The 21,158-nt window shown below is 41.8% G+C and overlaps 1 protein-coding gene and 1 non-coding gene across 2 annotated transcripts; both read right to left on the bottom strand.

Annotated features, from left to right (window-relative positions):
* Positions 1–852: 852 nt before the first annotated feature.
* On the bottom strand, positions 853–959 carry LOC130497176 (small nucleolar RNA R71). Its single transcript, XR_008936187.1, has one exon. It is a non-coding gene; the product is annotated as a small nucleolar RNA R71 (small nucleolar RNA).
* A 19,230-nt stretch (positions 960–20,189) lies between these two features.
* LOC108830712 (glutathione S-transferase U25) lies at positions 20,190–21,158 on the bottom strand. Its single transcript, XM_018604306.2, has 2 exons — positions 20,718–21,158; positions 20,190–20,641 (listed from the first exon to the last, which is right to left on the bottom strand). Exons 1-2 carry the CDS (start codon positions 21,030–21,032, stop codon positions 20,297–20,299), a joined length of 660 nt encoding a protein of 219 aa, XP_018459808.1. The 5' UTR covers positions 21,033–21,158; the 3' UTR covers positions 20,190–20,296.

Genomic DNA, 21,158 nt, shown 5'->3' with positions numbered 1-21,158 from the left:
ATAAAAACCATTCACTCAATCATTAGACTTAGATTAAGTATAGACTTGTATTCTCTTTGCTTTAAAATGAACTAGGAATGGATTGACATCTGAAGTACTACTTTGATTTGCATAATTGGACCTTTGAAAAGTCCTCTTATCAAATTGGCGCCGTTGCCAATCCTAGTTTGATTTTGACATTGAGATTTAGTCACTTGCTTGAGACTAAATCATTTTTATTTTCTATTGTGATATTGCTTCTTGCCTTCTTTCTTTCTTTGACTTTTCAGGTGTATGAACTTGAGGAGCAGAGGTTCATCAAGCCTTGTTTCCATTGTTGAAGACATTTCTGCACTTGAGAGGGATATTGTGAGAAGGAGAAGGGAAGAAGAGCAACAGGCTCACATTCAGAGGTTGGGTTTTGATATGGAGAACCTGCCTCAAGATAGAGCTGCTGAAGATGGTCAAGGAGCTGCCAACCTTGGACCAAGACATCCACAGCGCCAAGCTAGAGCAATTGGTGCCCATGATCAGCCTAACATCCATGGAAATAGGGCTGGCATTAGAGCACCAGCTGTGGAGAACAACAACTTTGAGATCAAGTCAAGCTTGATCAACATGATCCAAAGCAACAAGTACCATGGGCTTGCTTTGAAAGATCCTCTAGATCACTTGGACAACTTTGATCGGCTGTGTGGCACCATCAAGATCAATGGTGTTTCTGAAGATGCATTGAAGCTTAGGCTGTTTCCATTCTCTTTGGGAGATAAAGCTCACACATGGGAGAAGGGTCTCTCAAGAGATAGCATCCGGACATGGGATGAGTGCAAAGAAGCCTTCCTCACCAAGTTCTTCTCTAACTCAAGAACTGCAAAGCTTAGGAATGAGATTTCAGGATTTCAACAAAGGAATCTTGAAGGTTTTGGTGAAGCATGGGAACGATTCAACAGCTACATTGCTCAGTGTCCTCATCATGGTTTCACCAAGGAAAGCTTGCTTAGTACCTTCTACAGGGGAGTTCTCCCATCTTGCAGAAACAGGCTTGACACAGCTAGCAATGGTTTCTTCCTGGGCAGAACTGAGCAGGATGCAGAGGAGCTGGTGGAGAACATGGCAAAGAGTGACTCAGTTTACAATGAGGAGTATGATAGAGCCAGCAGAGGTGAGGATCAGCAGACAAAGAAGGATATCAAATCCTTGCAAGACAAGTTGGACTTGGTTCTTTCAAACCAATCCAAGAAGGAGCAGGTTAGCTTTGTTGGTGATCCTAGTCAAGAGGTTCCTCCTAAGGTGAATGAGGTTGATGGTTTGGAAGGGCAAGAAGAGCTTTGCTTCATCAACAACAATGGTACATGGTACAAAAAGGAACCTAACTTTCAGTACAACAAATACCAGCCTAGGCAAAACACACCTCCTAGTTTTGGGAACAACAACAATCAGTCCAATCAAGCTCAAGGAAACTCTTCTCAAGCTACAGCTCCTGATTGAAGTATGGAGTCAATGTTCAAGCAGATAATGGATGCTCAGTCTAGATTAGCAAAGGACATTGGTCATGAGTTCCAAACCGTGCACTCCAAGATTGATACTAGCTATACCGAGCTGAACAACAAGTTCCTACTACTTGCCTCTCGCTTTAATGCTTTGGAGAGTCAGGTCGCCTCTATGCCATCATCTTCCAAAAGCCCAATGGGATCACTACTAGGGAAACCAGATAAGAACCCCAAGGAGTCTTGCAATGTTGTCATCTCTACTACTTCTTCAAAGATTGAGCTGAGTGATCATGAGAAAGAGGTGGATGAGATTGAAAGACTTTTGCATGGAACAGAGATTGTAGCAACAGCTGAAGCACATATGGTGGATAAGGTTATGGAAAGGGTTCAGGTGCAAGTTGAAAGGAAAGTTGAAGCAACAAATCTGCACAGAGCTGAGCCTAGGGCTGAGAAACAAGTTGAGAGGAGAGCTGACAACAAGCTGAAAGAGGTTAAACTAGAAGAAGCCAATGAGGTTGAGCTGTCACCATATGAGGTCCCACTCCCATTTCCACAAAGGGTCCTCACCAAAGCTCAGAAGAAGGTTATCTCCAAGTTCAGGAAGAACCTAAGTGATGTTGGCGTCAAGCTTCCAGAGATCTCGGGTATGCGTGAGGCTCATGTCCAAATGCTGCTCATCCAGGACATTCTCACTCACAAAGAAGAAGTAGCAGAGCTCCTGAACATCTCAACACTGCAGCTTGACCCACCAGTCCCTCCAAAGTCTCTTCCTAAGCTTGGACACCAAGGGATGTTCACTTTACCTTGCTCCCTTGGTCAGCTCACTCTTAAAGATGCTCTTGTTGATTCTGGTGCTAGTGTGAATGTAATCTCAATGGAGATGGTGAAGAGTATAGGGATTGAGAGTATGGAACCAGACAAGTCTTCACTACAGTTTGGGGATTCCTCTTCTACAACCCCACTTGGTATCATTAAAGACTTCCCTTTGAAGATTGGAGCATGCACCATTCCCATTGACCTCACTGTCCTTAACATGGCGACTGGGAAGAGAGTTCCTTTGGTCTTGGGCACACCTTTCCTCACAACAGTTGGAGCTTGCATTGACTTTCCCAACAAGAAGGTCACTCTTATGAATGTGAACAAAACTGTCTCCTACCCATTACAACCTCCATTGGATGCTGGCTATTGTGGGACAATCACTTTTGGCCAAGAAGCTGATAAGAAGCCCCAAGATGAAGTTGTTATTTGTGAGACAAAAGGTCTCAATGGAGAGACTTCTAAAGAGTTGTGTGTTGAGCACTTGGAAAGTGCTAAAAAGGAGGGGATGAGTGGAACCTCAAAGGCCACTCATGGCAAGAAGAAGTTGCTGCAAGAAACTCATCCTCCATCTCTTGATATGATCTCACACACTCTCACTCTCCATCCAATGAAGCTCAAGGATGGTGTCATTGAGTACAAGCTCAGGTGTAAGGGCAAGTCAAGGCCATTCTCAAGTGCAAGAGCCATCATCAACCCTCAGCTCCAAGATGATCCACTCAAGCTTCAAGAACTCCTCTCTCAGGTCCTCACCATCACTCTTGAAGGTGGGAAGGACCCTCCTTCTCACTAACCAAAAGATGGAAAGTCAAGCTAGAGACTTAAAACAAGCTCACTTGGGAGGAAGTCCCATGACTATCCCTGTACATATGTCTTTTGGATTTTCATTTAGAGACCCATGGAAGAAGGAAGGAGACCAGACTCTACTCCTTAGACACCAATACCTCTTCTCACGCTCCATAGAGGTACTCCTTCACCTTTTCTTGTATATACCATTTTCATTTGCATTTAGACTTTGTTTTGGTCATCTCTCTCCACTTTTCACACAAGAGACTGTGTGAATTAAGTGTGGGGGAGGTGCAAGTTGCTGATGATCTTGTGTTTCTTGTCATTAGCATGCATTATAGATAGTTATTTGCATATAAAAAAAATTTAAAAATTTTGAAAAACACAAAAAGAAGCATTTAGTTGCATCATTTGCATTTTAGGATTGAGTCTAGAAGCATTCATATAGGTTGCATTCATGCATAAGGGGATGATTTTACCTTGTAAATATGCTCATGCTAAGTTCTCATTTTGGTAACCTTTGTAATCATGACAATTAGATTGAGCATTCTCTTGATAGCTTGTAGACTTTGTGCCTTGAATTCTCTTCTCAAAACTCATTGGATTGTTTGAAACTCTCTCTTTGAAGATGCTCCTGTCTTATTTAAACTTCATGTCTCTTGCTTATGGTCCTTTGTGTGCTGAGTCATGGCTTATACACACTTGAATTGTCTTATCCTTCTTGTCCATTAATCTTTTTTACAATTTCAAGTGGCACTCCGCACCCTGAACCCAAAGTTTTCTTTCAAGCCTTCATTGTTTGTTGAGTGAGGTCTTTTTGGAAAGCTTTGCATGTGCATAATGTTGAGAGTATCGGGATCGACAATGCTTAGTCTCCATTCTAGCTAGATTAGACACATCTTTGTCTAGCACTTAGGATTGGGTGGTGAGTGTTGTTGACTTTATCTTTGGGAGTATGGTTTGGTTAAGAAAGAGAAGATTAAACTTTTAGAACTCTAAGAGTGATTATCTTGTCTCAAGGGATTATAATTTGTGATCCTTAGCTCAAAGCATTAATGTCTTGGCCCCCAAATAAAAAAAAATAAAAATAATTAAAAAAAAATGTGAAAAAGGGGGCTAGCAAAGTTTAGAAAGAGCTAAGTTGAATCTAAAAGTGTAAATAAACAAAAAATCCCTTGATTGACTCCATAAAAGAAAAGAGTTCTATTTAAAGAAGTGTTTTGAGTTCTTTGGGTTATCTTGGTGAGTGATGAGAGTTGGGTTTGGGCATTTGAATTTGAAGTTTGAACTTGTATATATATGGGGAAGGGTAGAACAATGGAGATTGAGCATTGTATGCATGAGTTGATCCCTTTCTTAGATATATTATGTGCATTGCCAAAGCTACTTTGTTTTGAGAGTAAACCACCCTTAAAGATTATTTTGAACTTCTTATTTCATCATTGAACAAAAACATTTCCTTTCCAAACCAAATGACTTGGACCTTTTGACCATTTGCAAGATTTTCTATTGAGTTTGCTTAATGATTGTTAGAGAGTTATTGGATTTGGGTTTGTGGAATCATGATGATGAGTGTAGAGATCAAAAGAGTTGAATAGGCCTAGAGAAGTTAGAGAAGAATGGAAGTTTTGCTCTAGCTAGTTGTTATGATTATGCAAGATTGTTAAGATGAGAGCTAAGAAGAGCATCTTTTGGTTATGAAATCCCTCTTTTCAAACCTCTCCTCCTTAGTTCTTGAAAGTTTACTTGAGGACAAGTAAAGGACTAGTGTGGGGGAGTTGATATCTTGCATATTTACATGTTTTTAGCCTTCATATCTTGTGCATTTTGATCATATAGCTTAGATCTTAGTGTCTTTAGGATCCATATTGCATTCATATGTCCCTATCAGGTGTTGGAGCATACTATGAGATGATGTGAAGTGTTTAAGAGTTCAAAGATCCAAAGGAGGTGAAGAATGAAGCTCAGCCAAGCAAGTACTCTCTTAGACTCGACTAGACCGGAATGTCGAGACCGGAATCACCATCCCGGGCGTGAAGAGGCAGGACCGGACTGTGAAGACCGGGAAGCACACCCCGGGCGTAAAGCCATGGACCGGAATGGCTGGACCGGGGAGAGCATGCCGGGCGTGGAGGCTGAGACCGGAGTGGTCAGACCGTGGTGAGCATGCCGGGCGTGCAGGCTCAGACCGGAGTGCAGGACCGGAATGCGCAACCCGGGCGTGAGGCAGTTTGGGTGAGAGAGTGGTTGAGGCTGGTTTTCTCAAACCGGTTCGGTTCGACCCAATTCGACCTTGGGTCATTTTAAACACTATTTTGAGGTTCTAATTAGCCTTATCCAAGGGGCACTCTAGTCTTTTATCCTATGTATCTTTCTTTACCCTAACCCTAAGTATAAATACTTTGTAATCTCCATTTTGGAGAGATTATCTTATTTTCTCTCTAAGAAACACAAAACCTTTTGGGTGAAAGTTCTTCCCTTTTGTTCTTGTGTTCTTGAGTGTTTATAATTTCATATCTTGCTTTCTTAAACATGATTAAGCTTGGAAACCTCATGGGTTCAAGAATAATCATGGTGGTTAGTGAGTAATCCACTTTTGGATTCATGGGTTAGGGAGATTAAGGGTGATTAGGCTTGATCTAGGGTGTTTAGGTGTAGATCCTTCTTAATCCTTGCTAGTAGAGTGTTTTTAATGCTTCTTTAGAGCTGGCCTCTCTAAAGTTGAGTTCTAGACATTTCCCACCCACAAGGTGTTCGATGAAATGTCTTAACCAACTCTCATAAGCTTTTAACATACTCTACCAAAGAGATTTGTTGTTAAAGGTGTTAAGATGGCTATTAGACTTGTCATTAATGATTGCTTCCTAAACATTCAACCAAAGAGATTTGATGCTTGAGTTTTGGAAGTGAATGAGCATTCATCTAGAGATAGAGTTTGTTTACTCTTGTGTCTAGGTCTAAGGTAGATAGATTGATTGAAAGCTGACACCTTTAGATTAAGTTTGATCACCCAAGGTCTAAATCCCTAATCCCATGAGTTCTTCCTCTCATAATCTAAAGAAAGTTTCTATCTTTATTGCTTTTTAGTATTGTTCTTAGCATAAAAACCATTCACTCAATCATTAGACTTAGATTAAGTATAGACTTGTATTCTCTTTGCTTTAAAATGAACTAGGAATGGATTGACATCTGAAGTACTACTTTGATTTGCATAATTGGACCTTTGAAAAGTCCTCTTATCACTAACTAGAGCATAGATCACTAGGATCCTTATATCTTGAATTATCTGTTTGAACTAGTTGTCTCCTTGGAGAAGAGCTAACCGCCCTCCTTGAGACCTAGTGTTCATTATCGGCTCGCGCCTAGGCATTTCTAGAAGCCGTCGATCGATATCCCAACTGGACAATCGATCGGCGCTGTGAAAGGTGTATCGCTCGATATCTCTAAAGGATATCAATCGACTCTTTTTCTGGTCAACAGACGACAGTTGAGATCAGAGATCTAGTTATTTAACCAGTGAGACATCACTGAGTGTTAAGCGGCTGAGTTCTTTAATATCATTCAAACAACTTATTAAGCATTTATAGATATTATAATCTCATTTCCTAAATAAAAGCCCTAAATTTAGCACTCTTCATTATCATTTAAACAACCATCATATTGTCAGTTAAAGCAACTACCTTGCTCACTTTAGGATTGTCATTTATATTTTCATCATAAAAACCAACTTCACCTAGGATTGATTAATTGATTAGATTTAATTGGTTCCCTAGCTCCTCGTGATTCGATCCCTAAAGTACTACAGCTGAACCTCTTATTTGAGAGAGTAAACTCTATAGGGTAATTTGAGCAGTATCATACGGCTAGCATGTGTTGCTTGTACTGAGCAACGTGATTGTCGGGATCTCCTGTACCTTCATACATCTTTATGCTCGGGAAGGAGAACTTGTGTGGCATCTCTACCGAAGCAATCTCCTCCAAGAAGGGTGTATCGGAATAGGACCCTGGATTGCTCCTCCGGATAGGGGGAGCTACCCCTGGAAGCCTTTCCACCATAGATTGGATGGTGCTGAACCTTTCGGAAACCACCCTTTTTAGGTAGGCAGCTAGAGCTGGGTCTGAGATCGCGGGATCGTCTAGTGAGTATTCTTCGCCCTCCGTGTCGGAATCGCTATCCACTTGCACCCGGGTCGCGTTGTTAGCGGCTTCTCAGCCTTCGGATTCGTCGTCGGTGGTGATGGGTCGGTGAGACGTTCTTTCACCATCGCGGGGAGTGTTGAGCGAAGCCATAGGTCGAACCTTAGTTTGGAACCGCTTTCGCTTGTTGTTGGTTTCGCCGAGGGTTTGGTTCTCTTGCTGAAGGACAAGATTCTCCGCCTCCATAGCTTCTAGCTTCTCGGCGCTTTGCTGCAGCTGCTTGGAGTGTTCTCCAAGTTGATCTTTTAGGGTTTGAACTTCTAGAAGAAGTTCATGACCTCCAGGCGTGGTCTCTCGAGCTTTGTGAAGGTCGGTGACCTGACTTTGAAGGATTTCGAGCCGGTTGAGGAGCTCGATCTCCCTCGGGGTCATCTCCGCTTGGTTAGTATCATCATCTAGTGCCATCGTCACGTAGTTGGATTACCCCCCTCCTTCGAAAGGGTTCATCCTGTCCCAGTTCTTCATTTGAAAGCAGGCTAAGGCAAGGATCCGGATATTCCAGGGAAGTTATGACATTTAAAGCTTCATAAGGTCATTGCTTCAGTCATCAACAAGGGTCCCGGCTTAACTCAATGCAAGAAGACAAGGTATCCAAGGAAGACTCCATCCTAAGAGAAAACTACCAAGGTCCAAGAACACATGTTATCCCTTGATTTCCACGAGAAAATCAAGGAATAAGGGGCAAATTGTTGGGGAAAAATATCCAGGCATAAGTTTTCTCCAGCTTCCGGATAGGTCCTCGACTTCCAGACCCTTGCTCAAGAAGAAACCAGGGACCGACCCCTGCTATAGGTCCGACCCCCTTGATCGGGCCGACCCTAAGAGCAAAATAGAAGTTTTCCTCCTAAGGGGAAACTTCCATTTTTCCGATTATGGAAGAGTTCCTCTACTTTAAACCAACGTCTACATCTATAAAAGGAGAGCCCAAACCCTAGAACAAGGGATCGACTTTTCTAGACTAAGAGATTAGGGTTAGGCGGCTAGAACTAAGGTTCATACACCATGAAAGGTCGTAGTCTCAATCAATAACTCAATAAACGTCTCTTCTAGTCTAATCTCTTGCTTTCACACAAATTCTTCTAGTGTTCCGTAGTACTAAAACGACCCTACACAAAAATACCATAACACCCAGAGCTTACTCCGAATGAGCACTTTGAAGGGTAGAGTTTAATATTGTACCTCCTGAGGATGGTGAACGCCTGTTGAAGGTGCGAGATATGATCCTCGGCATCCAAGGATTTTACCAGCATATCGTCAATATAAAATTCCATGGTCTGCCCTATCTGGTCGGCGAACATCATGTTGACAAGCCTTTGATAGGTCGAACCGGCATTCTTCAATCCGAAGGGCATGACCTTGTAGCAGTAGATGCCCCGAGAGGTCATAAACGAGGTCTTCTCTTGATCGTCTGGATGCATTAGGATTTTGTTGTATCCGGAGAATGCATCCATGAAGCTCATCAGTTGGTGACCAGCAGTTGCATCGACTAGCTTGTCGATATGAAGCAAGGGGAATGGGTCTTTAGGACAGGACTTGTTAAGGTCCGTGAAGTCGATACAAACTCTCCACTTCCCATTCTTCTTCCTCACGACCACCACATTAGCTAGCCATTCCGGGTATTGTACTGCTCGTATGAATCCGGCATCGGATAGATTCTTGACCTCTTCGTTGATAATTTCGTCCCTTTCAGGGGCGAACTTCCTCCTTTTCTGCCTGGCAGGGGGATGCATTGGATCTACTTGAAGTTGATGCATGATGACGTCGGAATAAATTCCAGGCATGTCCTCATGGGACCAAGCAAAGCAGTCGGAGTTAGATCTCAAGAAGTCGACCAATCTCCTTCTTAGCCCTTCTGGGAGCTTGGTGCCTATCTTCAAGTTTCGACCCAGGTTTCCTTCTACGAGTGGAACCTCATCCATCTCCTCCACTTCCGGCTCTTCGGTATGCGGAGCCGGAAGCTTCTTCTGTAATTTCTATAAGACCTAAGACCTGGCATTTTCCTGATCTCCCTTGACCGCCTTAATGCCCTAGGGAGTTGGAAACTTAACCAGTTGATGCAGAGTCGAAGGTACGGCTCCAATGTCGTGGATCCAAGGCCTTCCTAGTATCACGTTATACGATGAAGGGCAGTCGACGACTATGAACTTTGTGGCCTGATTTATCCCTTCGGCATATACTGGGACAAGGACCTCTCCTAAGGTTTGCTTTACATCTCCACTGAAGCCTACAAAAGGGGTCGCCTTTCTCGTTAAGGCCTTAGGTTCCAGCCCTAGATCGGCGTAGGCTGAGTGGAAGATAATGTTACTGGAGCTCCCATTATCCACCAATATTCGCTTAACCAAGCAGTTCGCTATGGTAAGTGAAATAACAAGGGCGTCGTGGTGAGGAGCTAGGACCCTCTCCTGCTCCCTTGCAGTGAAACTGATATCATCTTTTCCTAGGAGTAAGCGCTTAGGACCCTCGGCCTCTTGGCCGTTTCTGGCATTGCGAGTACTTCTTTTGGCATCGGCCCTGCTGATTCCGCTTACTTCTGATCCGCCTGAGATGACGTGGATCACCCGGTCTTGCTGTGGTGGCAACGCGGGAGCCGCTTCGGTAGGAAGACTGGGACCTTCTTTATTCAGGAGGTTCGTGGCCTTATCCGAGAGGAATTCTCTCAGGTGTCCTTTCTTGAGAAGCTCGGCGACTTCTATGTTCAGGGCTATACAATCCTCAGTAGTGTGGCCATGATCACTATGGAATTCGCACCACCGCTTGGGGTTTCGGTTAGCCACTGAGGCCTTCATCTTAGGGGTCCACTTGACTTGCGGACCCATTTTTCGTAGGACACCGATCAGCTCTGGCTTTGTTATTGTAAGATGAGAAATATCGGGCCAGGTGGATACCATCATTCCTTCGAATCTAGGCAAAGGACGATTTTGATATCTGCCCCTGCCTGGAATACTAGTCTCCCTAGCTGACTTGGGATGGAAGGACTCATCGCAATCGTTCCTAGTTAGCTTTGAGGACTTTTGATCGTGTTTCGGGTAGGCCTCTGCCCTACTTGCAACGTCCTCCTCCCATCTTACTTGAGCCCAAGTACGAGACAATACATCTTCCATAGTCCTGCACTTGTATTTGGTCAGCTCCTTGTAGAGATCTCCCTCCGGGAGTAGGCCCTGCTTAAAGGCTGACATAGCCGTATCAACGTTGCACTCCGGGATAGCCACCTTCTCTTGTTTGAAGCGTGCTATGTAGGAACGCAAGGGTTCGTTCCTATGCTGGAGGACTTCATAGAGATCATCTGAGTTTTTCTCTAGGTTGCGGCTACTAGCGAATTGCTCCACAAACTTGTCGCTAAGGGCTGCAAAAGACCTGATGGACTTGGTAGGAAGGTTGATGTACCATTGAAGAGCATGACCGGTCAAGGTCGATCCAAATCCTATGCACATGGTAGCTTCCTATGCATCCCGGGGGATTGCTACGGCTAGGATGCGTTGCTTGTACTGAGCAACGTGATTGTCGGGATCTCATGTACCTTCATACATCTTTATCCTCGGGAAGGAGAACTTGCGTGGCATCTCTACCGAAGCAATCTCCTCCACGAATGGTGTATCGGAATAGGACCCTGGATTGCTCCTCCGGATAGGGGGAGCTACCCCTGGAAGCCTTTCCACCATAGATTGGATGGTGCCGAACCTTTCGGAAACCACCCTTTCTAGGTAGGCAGCTAGAGATGGGTGTAAGATCGCGGGATCGTCTGGTAAGTATTCTTCGTCTTCAGTGTCGGAATCGCTATCCACTTGCACCCGGGTCGCGTTGTGAGCGGCTTCTCGGCCTTCAGGTTTGTCATCTGTGGTGATGGGTCGGTGAGACGTTCTTTCACCATCGCGGGGAGTGTTGAGCGAAGCCATAGGTCGAACCTTAGTTCGGAACCGCTTTCGCTTGTTGTTGGTTTCGCCGAGGGTTTGGTTCTCTTGCCGAAGGACAAGATTCTCCGCCTCCATAGCGTCTAGCTTCTCGGCACTTTGCAGCAGCTGCTTGGAGTGTTCTCCAAGTTGATCTTTTAGGGTTTGAACTTCTAGAAGAAGTTCATGACCTCCAGGCGTGGTCTCTCGAGCTTTGTGAAGGTCGGTGACCTGACTTTGAAGAATTTCGAGCCGATTGAGGAGCACGATCTCCCTCGGAGTCATCTCTGCTTGGTTAGTATCGTCATCTAGTGCCATCGTCACGTAGTTGGATTACCCCCCTCCTTCTAGCGCCAAACTGTTATGGTATTTTTGTGTAGGGTCGTTTTAGTACTACGGAACACTAGAGGATTTGTATGAGAAGACAAGAAAATCGAGACTAAGGAGATGTTTATTGAGTATTGATCGGGACTACAACGTTTGGGTGTATGAACCTTAGTTCTAGCCACCTTAACCTAATCTCCTAGTCTAGAAAAGTCGATCCCTTGTTCTATGGTTTGGGCTCTCCTTTTATAGATGTAGATGTCGGCTTCAAGTACAGGAACTCTTCCATAATCGGAAAAATGGAAGTTTCCCCTTAGGCGGAAAACTTCTATTTTTCTCTAAGGGTCGGTCCGATCAAGGGTGTCGGACCTATGGCAGGGGTTGGTCCCTGGTTTCTTTTTGAGCAAGGGTCCGGAAGTCGAGGACCTATCCGGAAGCTGGAGAAAACTTACGCCTGGATATTTTTCCCTAACAGTGTCTACATGGAATTTTTAGCAAGTCATATTTCCTACATGAGCAATATCTTTCTGAGCAATATCTTTCGTCCAAATAAACCAGACAATCGGTTGTATCTCCACGAACCAAAAAATGATGCTCGTTAACTGGCTGGACAAGAAACGTTTTATCCTTATTAATCCGCCTATCTATCTTTCTCTTGATGGTAATAGTTAATGGTTTTGTATGCTTCATGCTTAGTGTATGACGTTCGAAGAACCACCGATCAGAATTTCTCTGATTGTATCCAACAAAAGAATGACTGGATACTATTTTGGTGAGCGTAAAGCAGAGTTTATTGATTCAGCCGGGTTTGTTGTCCTGATAGCGTACCTGAATCCTAGAAACTGACAGTGAGCCAATTTTGTAATATCTGCATCGGTTAAATATTTTCCAGTAGTTGGAATTACACACAGCTTCGAATCGTTTCTGAAAATCAACGACTCTATAAGCTTTAGAAGCTTTTGCAATCAATCCAACCACTCCCTTTCTTCTGTAATATGTGACCACATTATTCAACAAATGATGAATGCAAATTCCATGTTGAGAAAGAGGATAAACATCCTCAATCGCCTTATAAAGTGAGCTATTTCTGTCTGATACAAAAGCTAGAGAATGCTCATCCGCAACGACAACCTTTAGCTGTATCATAAACCAATCCCATGAACGATCATTTTCCGAGTCCACAACCGCAAATGCAATATGATACAAGTTAGAGTTTCCATCTAAATATGTTGGAACAAGTAATATCCTTTTGTATTTGCTTTTCAAAAATGTCCCATCAACAACAAGAATTTTTCGCATGGCTGTGTGAAAAGCTCGTACTGGTATCCCAAACGAAACAAAAGGAAATCGGAATTTACCATCAATATCGGTTTCGTAAAACGTGTATGTTCCTGGATAAGTTTCTTTCAGCATGTGAAAGTATTTCAGAATTTTTCCAAAAATCTTCTCTAGAATACCTCTAACCACATTAATTGCAAACTCATGAGCATCCCAAAGGATGCTAAGGATTTAGATTTCTTGCATCCATGATCAATTCTCATATTCACTGTCTAATATCATTAGCTTTGTGACCTTCTTGCACACCATCATACCTATACACTATTAGATTCCCAATAGTTTTGCAGAAGCTCTCCGACAACCATTATTCATACTTGACTCAGCACATGTATGACCCGCCAGATATTTTTTGATGATGGAATATGTCGATCCTGATAACCTCTTAGCACGAATACTCCAGTTACACTTGTTTTCAATGTATCTGATGTACCAAAGTTTCCTATCTGATTTCACAACTTTGTAATCGAAGCTATGCTTCATTGCTGACATTTCGAATGCTGCCTTCAACATCGATATGTTTTGAAACGTTTCACCCCTCTTCACAACATCCATCAAAGAAAACCGAACACTTTTTCCACTATCGTCTTCTTTTGCATTTAAGTCGACATAATCATCTTCTTCCCACTCGTTCAAGTTACCATTGTCTTCAATATACTTATTCGATTCATATGAACTATCAATGTCATCTCAAGGTGAAAACGAGGAAAGTTCACCTTGCTCACTAAAATGCGAGTTATATTCCTCCTTATCAAGCTCAATGTTGTCATTGTTTCTATTGATAGGTGAAGTAGACACACAAAAACTTGTCGAAGCTTTTCCACGTACATATGTAAAAAAAATTTGTAGGTAACTCATGGGACCAAGCAAAGCAGTCGGAGTTAGATCTCAAGAAGTCGACCAATCTCCTTCTTAGCCCTTCTGGGAGCTTGGTGCCTATCTTCAAGTTTCGACCCAGGTTTCCTTCTACGAGTGGAACCTCATCCATCTCCTCCACTTCCGGCTCTTCGGTATGCAGGGCCGGAAGCTTCTTCTGTAATTGGGGGACAATCTATTGTATTGATTAACTCCATAGGTAAATAGTTTAACTTAAGCTCAATATTGTTTTGGTCAATTCCAAAATCCACAAAATCTATAACCCTTAGATCTTCAAAGGAAATTGTCAATTCCACAACCAGTACTCTACCTCGTTTTTTCTATCAACAGCAAATCCCCATCATTTAAGGGGATCAAATTTCCACACCCACAAAAGAATAAATATGCATCTTCTTCAACAAGAGATTCAAATTTTTGAGGGTGGTTACAAAAAAAAGTTGTCAAAGAACGTGTGATGAACAAGGAGAACATGACTTTTAAAGAAAAAATATTAACTTAGGAAAAACGAAAATATAGGAAATTATAGATTTACAATATATTTTCTTAACATATTCTGGAGAGATTTTTGGAAAATATACTTTTCGAAGTTGGATAAAATTATAGATTGTGCAACCCGCCTGTAGTAGGATAAAGCATTTTGGTATATAAAGCAAATATAATTTCGTAGAGTATTTGTACATAGGCAGATTTTGTAATTTCATTTTCTTAGATATATTAAAAAGTAATAGTTAATGAAATCTACCATAGTTCAGAACTAAAGTAATTGGCAGCCGACTAATTCTACTAAGGTAGAATTATAACCAATAGTTGATTTTATGTTCTACGAGCTGCATATATCAATGTAGTTATCTGAATCTACAATCTACGAGCTCACAGACAATAGATGATGTTTTCTGTTATTCGTAGATCAAAAAATGAAATTGTGTTCTACTAATATTTAGTCAACCTAAATAGTTTTTATATAATTGTCTTTTGTTTATGTGCATTTTGTATATTTCATATTTTCTGACTATTAAAATAACTGATATGAATTTTTAAAATTGGTCAGGGGTATCTAAGTTTAAATCCGACCAAAAAATGATTGGCAAAGAGACAAAACAGTTTTTGTATGTTGTAAAAGTATGGGAAAAGGTGTATCTTATTCATAAACATATGGTTCCTTTATATAGGGAATTACACTGTCATAGATAAATTGAAAGACTAGTAAAAGGAAAAATACAAATAAATAAAGAGTACAAATCCCAAACCAAAAGGAAAAAGGTAATCAACCAAAGAGCAAAAAGGAAATAGCCAATGGCTGCCGACTCTCTCTCTCTCTAGGTCTAGGCCGGTTATGAACAGGACCTGGTTATGGATCGTGCACCATAAGATTTATAACATTGTATTTAGTTTTAGTAATTTTTTCTTAGTATTTTGGGTTTGAATTGGCGTTTTCGACAAAGTATATGTCAATATAAAACAATTATTAGTAACTTCCCGTCTTGGATATATTAAATGTCTACACTCGATAAATCAGAATCTTCTTTCCATCTTTCCCCACCGACCAAGAAAATTAAAAACCATTGAAGCATTTCTCGTAATGAAACAAATATGAGACATGCTCTTACTACCTTAACCACATCGCAGGTATGTATTATTATTGGAGTATCAAAGTGTTTAGTGTAATTCGGTTTAGCTGGTTTAATCAAATTGTAATTGATTCCGGTTTAATACCGTTGAACCGGTTTACTCTTATTATAAAGAGAAACCGTTGTAACAAACAAAGTAACAGAAAATGAATGAAGTTTACTTTCTTCTTCGATGATCTTGAAACAGTAATATGGTATCAGAGCGTTGATCTCAACATCAACGATTCGATTCTCGGATTCTTCATCGATCGGAGCTGAACTCCGGTAGATCCTTCATCTCCGTCTCCTTCCGATCATTCTGCCGTTTTCCAATTAGAAAATGGTTACGCTTCGCAAAACGACGAGGAGAACAGCTCGTGCTTCGACATCTGCGACTCGAGCTTCTCGGCCTATTCCGGCTACCTCTGTCTCTGATTCACCTATTCCGATGACATTTGCGGCGAATCCATCTTCTTCCACCGTTCCGATTCAATCATTCATTCCTCGAGAACCCTTCGACTTCGATGGCGTTCAATATTCTCCGTACTTCCTTACAAGCGGAGATAATCCAGGAACGTCACTCATCTTTAAGGTACTCGATGGATCAAACTACAACACCTGGAACTTAGCTATCACTATCGCTCTAGAAGCTAAGAACAAGATAGCCTTTGTTGATGGATCCTTGCATAGGCCAGTTGAAAATCATCCTCACTATCGTATATGGTCTCGATGCAATAGTACGGTCAAGTCTTCGATTCTCAACTCTGTAACAAAGCAGATCTATGGAAGCATTTTGGTATTCAGCGATGCCTCTGAGATATGGAAAGATTTGACGAGCAGATATCATATCACCAACTTGCCAAGATCCTATCAGCTTCACGCAACAAATCTGGTCTGTCCAACAAGGAAACACATATCTTTCTACATATTATACAAAGCTCAAGACTCTGTGGGATGACCTTGATGGAGCGGATTGTGTTAAGACGTGTCAAAGTTGCAACTGCTGCAAATCTACTGCAACAAAGATGGAGCATACAAAGATTATAAAATTCTTGGCAGGTCTCAATGAATCATATGTTAATGCTCCCAGTCAGATCATAATGAAGAAGAATGTTCCTGCACTTGGAGAGGTCTATAATCTTCTTGACCAAGATTACAGTCAAAGAAGCATCAATCCGATCCAAAACGCTACTGCTTTTCAAGTGACTACAACAGAGAACATTCAACCTTCAATAAATGCTGCTTACAATTGCTCCAAAGCAACGTCCTATGTGTTCCCACTGTGGCTATACTGGTCACACTGTTGACAAATGCCATTGAATTCATGGTTATCCTCCAGGATTCAAGCACAAAGTGAAGCCTGTTAGTGCAGACAAGCAGCAGATCAAACCTGTTGTTGCTCAACTTGCTTTACAAAATGGTGGGACACAAGAGCTTAACGTTCCAGAGATGATCAACATGCTTTCGAAAGATCAAATCCAGAGTGTTATTGCTTACTTCAACAATCAGTTGAACACATCGGCTGCATCTACTTCAACTCCTTTGACATCAATGGGAACAATAACAACTTTACCCGGTATGGATTTCTCCACTTCTTCACTGTGTTTTGTGGGAATGTTGAGAGCCACTGGTAATTGTTTAACTTCTCAGTCTTGGGTTATTCATAGTGGAGCAACACATCATGTATCACATGATAGAAATCAGTTCATTACTATGACTGATTCTCTTGATAAATCTGTCACACTCCCAACGGGAATAGGTGTGAAAATACAGGGTGTTGGACAGATACGTCTAAATGACTATCTTATCTTGAACAATGTACTATACATCCCAGACTTTCGCTTCAACCTTCTCAGTATCAGTCAGCTCACCAAAGATATAGGTTGTCGTGCCATATTTGACCAATCTACTTGTCTGATACAGGATCCTATCAGGGGGTTGACGATTGGTCAGGGTGAAGAAGTCTCAAATCTATTCGTCTTGGATGCATCTACTGTCACTGGATCATCTGCTACAGATGTTACTCTTTCAGTAAATGTTATACTTGATACCACCTTATGGCATAATAGACTTGGACACCCATCTGTAGAAAAGATTGTTGCTATTACAGATGTACTTGGTTTTAAGAAAAGGAATAAAGAACCATTTCATTGTGCAGTCTGCCCTTTAGCCAAACAAAAGCATCTTCCTTATATATCTCAAAACAATATTCGTGATCATGCTTTTGATTTGTTGCACATTGATATATGGGGTCCCTTTTCAGTTCCTACACCAGAAGGATACAAGTACTTCTTGACTATAGTTGATGACCATACAAGAGTCACATGGGTCTACTTACTGCGTACTAAATCAGAAGTGCTGCAGGTATTTCCACACTTCATCACTATGGTTGAGAAACAATATCAGACATCAGTGAAAGGTGTGAGGTCAGATAATGCTCAGGAGTTGAAGTTTACTGATCTCTACAAAGCAAAAGGCATACAAGCTTTTCACTCATGCCCGGAAACACCACAGCAGAACTCTGTCGTGGAGCGCAAGCATCAACATATACTCAATGTAGCTCGGTCTGTGATGTTTCAGTCTCATCTACCACTTGAGTATTGGGGTGATTGCATCCTCACTGAAGTGTTTCTGATAAACCGACTTCCCACTCCTCTGTTACAGAACAAGTCTCCGTTTCAGTTGCTCACTTCTAAGCTACCTGATTACAGAGATCTGAGAGTGTTTGGTTGTCTGGTCTACAGCTCTACGAGTTCTAAGAATCGTCATATGTTCCAACCTCGAGCTAAGCCTTGTGTCTTCCTTGGTTATTCTGCAGGATACAAAGGCTACAAGCTCTTGGATCTTGACACTAATGAAGTTCTTATCTCAAGAAATGTAGTATTTCATGAGGACATTTTCCCATTCTCCTCTACTGAAGACTCTTTACCAGAAGATTTCTTCTCAAAAGTGGATGCTTCTCCGAACTCTTCCTCAACGAGTGACATTCCTGTAGTTATGAGTTCATCTCCTACAGTTGCAAATGACACTCCTGCGGAAAAGGTTCCTGCTTCTATATCAAAACGGTTAAGGCTCCCTCATATCTACATGACTATTACTGTAATGGCTGAGACAGAGATACCGTATCCTCTGGCTGCTCATCTCTCTTATGATCAGCTTTCAGAGGGTTACAAAAACTACATCTGCTCTATCTCTTTACATCATTAACCTGCTTCGTTTAGACAAGCAAAGAAGTTTGATGAGTGGATCAAGGCAATGAATGAGGAACTCATTGCACTTGAAGCCAACAACACATGGGATATCTGCTCTCTACCTTCAAGAAAACACGCTATTGGTTGCAAATGGGTTTATAAAGTCAAACTCAATGCTGATGGCACATTAGAGAGATATAAGGCACGAATTGTTGCCAAGGGATACACGCAAAAAGAAGGCATATATTTTGTTGAGACCTTCTCCCCTGTTGCAAAGATGACGACTATGAAGACTCTAGTTGCGGTTGCTGCAGCTAAAGCTTGGAGTCTTACGCAGCTGGATATCTCAAACGCTTTTCTTAATGGAGATTTGACTGAGGAAATATATATGACACTTCCTCCAGGGTACACTCCAAAAGAAGGCGTTATCTTACCTCCAAATCCAGTGTGCAAACTTAAGAAATCATTGTATGGTTTGAAACAAGCCTCAAGACAATGGTTTCTCAAGTTTCGTTCTACACTGCTCTCTTTGGGCTTTCATCAATCATATACAGACCATACACTTTTCATCAGAAACGTCAGAGGAAAGTATGTGGCGGTTCTTGTATATGTTGATGACATAATCATCACCTCAAATGATGATGATGAAGTTGCCACTCTGAAGACAGATTTGCAGAGGTTCTTCAAGCTGAGAGATCTTGGTCCCCTAAAGTATTTTTTGGGTCTTGAGATAGCTCGTTCAAGCTCGGGAATCTCCATTTGTCAACGAAAATATATCTTGGAGCTTCTGGAAGATACTGGTTTACTAGCCTGCAAACCGTATAATATTCCTATGGATCCTAGAAACACTATGTGTACTGATAGTGATGAGCATTTGTTGACAGAGCCTGATGTGTATCGACGGTTGATTGGCCGCATGATGTACCTCACGATCACTCGACCTGATATCACATTTGCGGTCAACAAACTCTGTCAGTTCACCTCTGCTCCACGGCCTTCTCATTTCAAAGCGACTCACAAGATTCTACATTACTTAAAGGGTACTATTGGTCTTGGTCTCTTCTTCTCTTCAAGCAGTGACTTGGTTCTCAAGGCGTTTACAGATGCTGATTGGGGGTCTTGTAAAGATACTCGACGCTCAAATTAAGGTTCTGTATGTTTCTTGGAGGTTCACTCATTGCTTGGAAATTGAAGAAGCAAGATACAGTATCCTGTTCTTCTGCAGAATCAGAGTATCGTGCTATGGGCTTTACGGTTAAAGAGGTAGAATGGTTGGTAAATCTCTTAGCTGAGTTTGAATGTCCTCAACCTCAGTCCATTGCCTTCTACTGTGACTCCACCGCAGCAATCCACATAGCCAATAACTCGGTCTTTCACGAGCGAACAAAACATCTTGAACGCGACTGCCACAAAGTTCGTGACAAGGTGATTGCAGGACTCATCAGGACTCTACATGTGCGTACAACGGATCAAATTGCGGATGTGTTTACTAAACCTCTGCAACCGGCACATTTTCAGTCTCTACTTAGCAAGATGTCACTTATTTCCATATACGTGCCATCTTGAGGGGGGATATTGGAGTATCAAAGTGTTTGTTGTAATTCGGTTTAGCTGGTTTAATCAAATTGTAATTGATTCCGGTTTAATACCGTTGAACAGGTTTACTCTTATTATAAAGAGAAACCGTTGTAACAAACAGAGTAACAGAAAATGAATGAAGTTTACTTTCTTCTTCGATGATCTTGAAACAGTAATAATTATTATGATGGATTGAAACATAGCAAAAACAAAACAGAATAATGACCGATCTACTCGACCCGTTTTTTCTTCTTTAGCTCAGGAATGAGCTCAATAACCTTCTCTGAATCAGGAAGTGACTTAGCCACACTGTCTCTCTTCACACACCTTTTAGCCCAAGCAATAATTGTAGGGCACTCTGCTTCAATGCTAAAGTTACCATACTTCTCAAAAGCATCGAACCAGCCGTAGAATCCAATCAGGGCTATGTCCACATAACCAAATGTTTCGCCTCCAAAGTAAGTCTTGTCTCCAAGCTCGAACTCTACCGTCTTTAGCATATCTATGAACTCCTTCTTCCCCGACTCTTGCTCCACACTTTTCGCTCCCCACATCAACTTCCCTAGACCGGGCAGCTAACCACATATTGTTAATTAAATTAAACCAAATATTAACGTTTCTTACCTTTCGATTTTTATAATTTTTTTTTACCATTTTGTCGATGAAATCTCCCCAAAACCTGGCATGAGCTCTTTGGTAAGGATCAGAAGGAAGGAGCGGGTACTCCATTGGCCAAGTCTCGTCAATGTACTCGACCTGGATGAGAGATTCACAGACCGGTTTACCATTGTGAATGAGAACCGGTATTTTCTTATGAACCGGGTTCATCTCGAGGAGCAAGGCACTTTTATTACACAGATCTTGTTCTCTGTAATCGAATTTGATGTTTTTCTCCTCTAGAGCAATCCTCGTCCTCACTCCGAACATACTCGGCCAGTAATCCAGAAGAATCACCACGTCCACCATTGTTGCTCTTTGATTAAGCTTACTGAGATATTCTCTTATCTGTTTGTTTTGTGTCTTGAAAGTGTATGGTGAAGAGAAGCAAAGTTACTGTGATTTATAGTGGATATGCCCAACAAAAGACAATGG

Source organism: Raphanus sativus, chromosome 6 (genome assembly GCF_000801105.2).
Source record: "Raphanus sativus cultivar WK10039 chromosome 6, ASM80110v3, whole genome shotgun sequence".
NCBI lineage: Eukaryota > Viridiplantae > Streptophyta > Magnoliopsida > Brassicales > Brassicaceae > Raphanus > Raphanus sativus.
The sequence above is the reverse complement of the archived record's forward strand: the minus strand, read 5'-3'. Positions and strand labels throughout refer to the sequence as shown.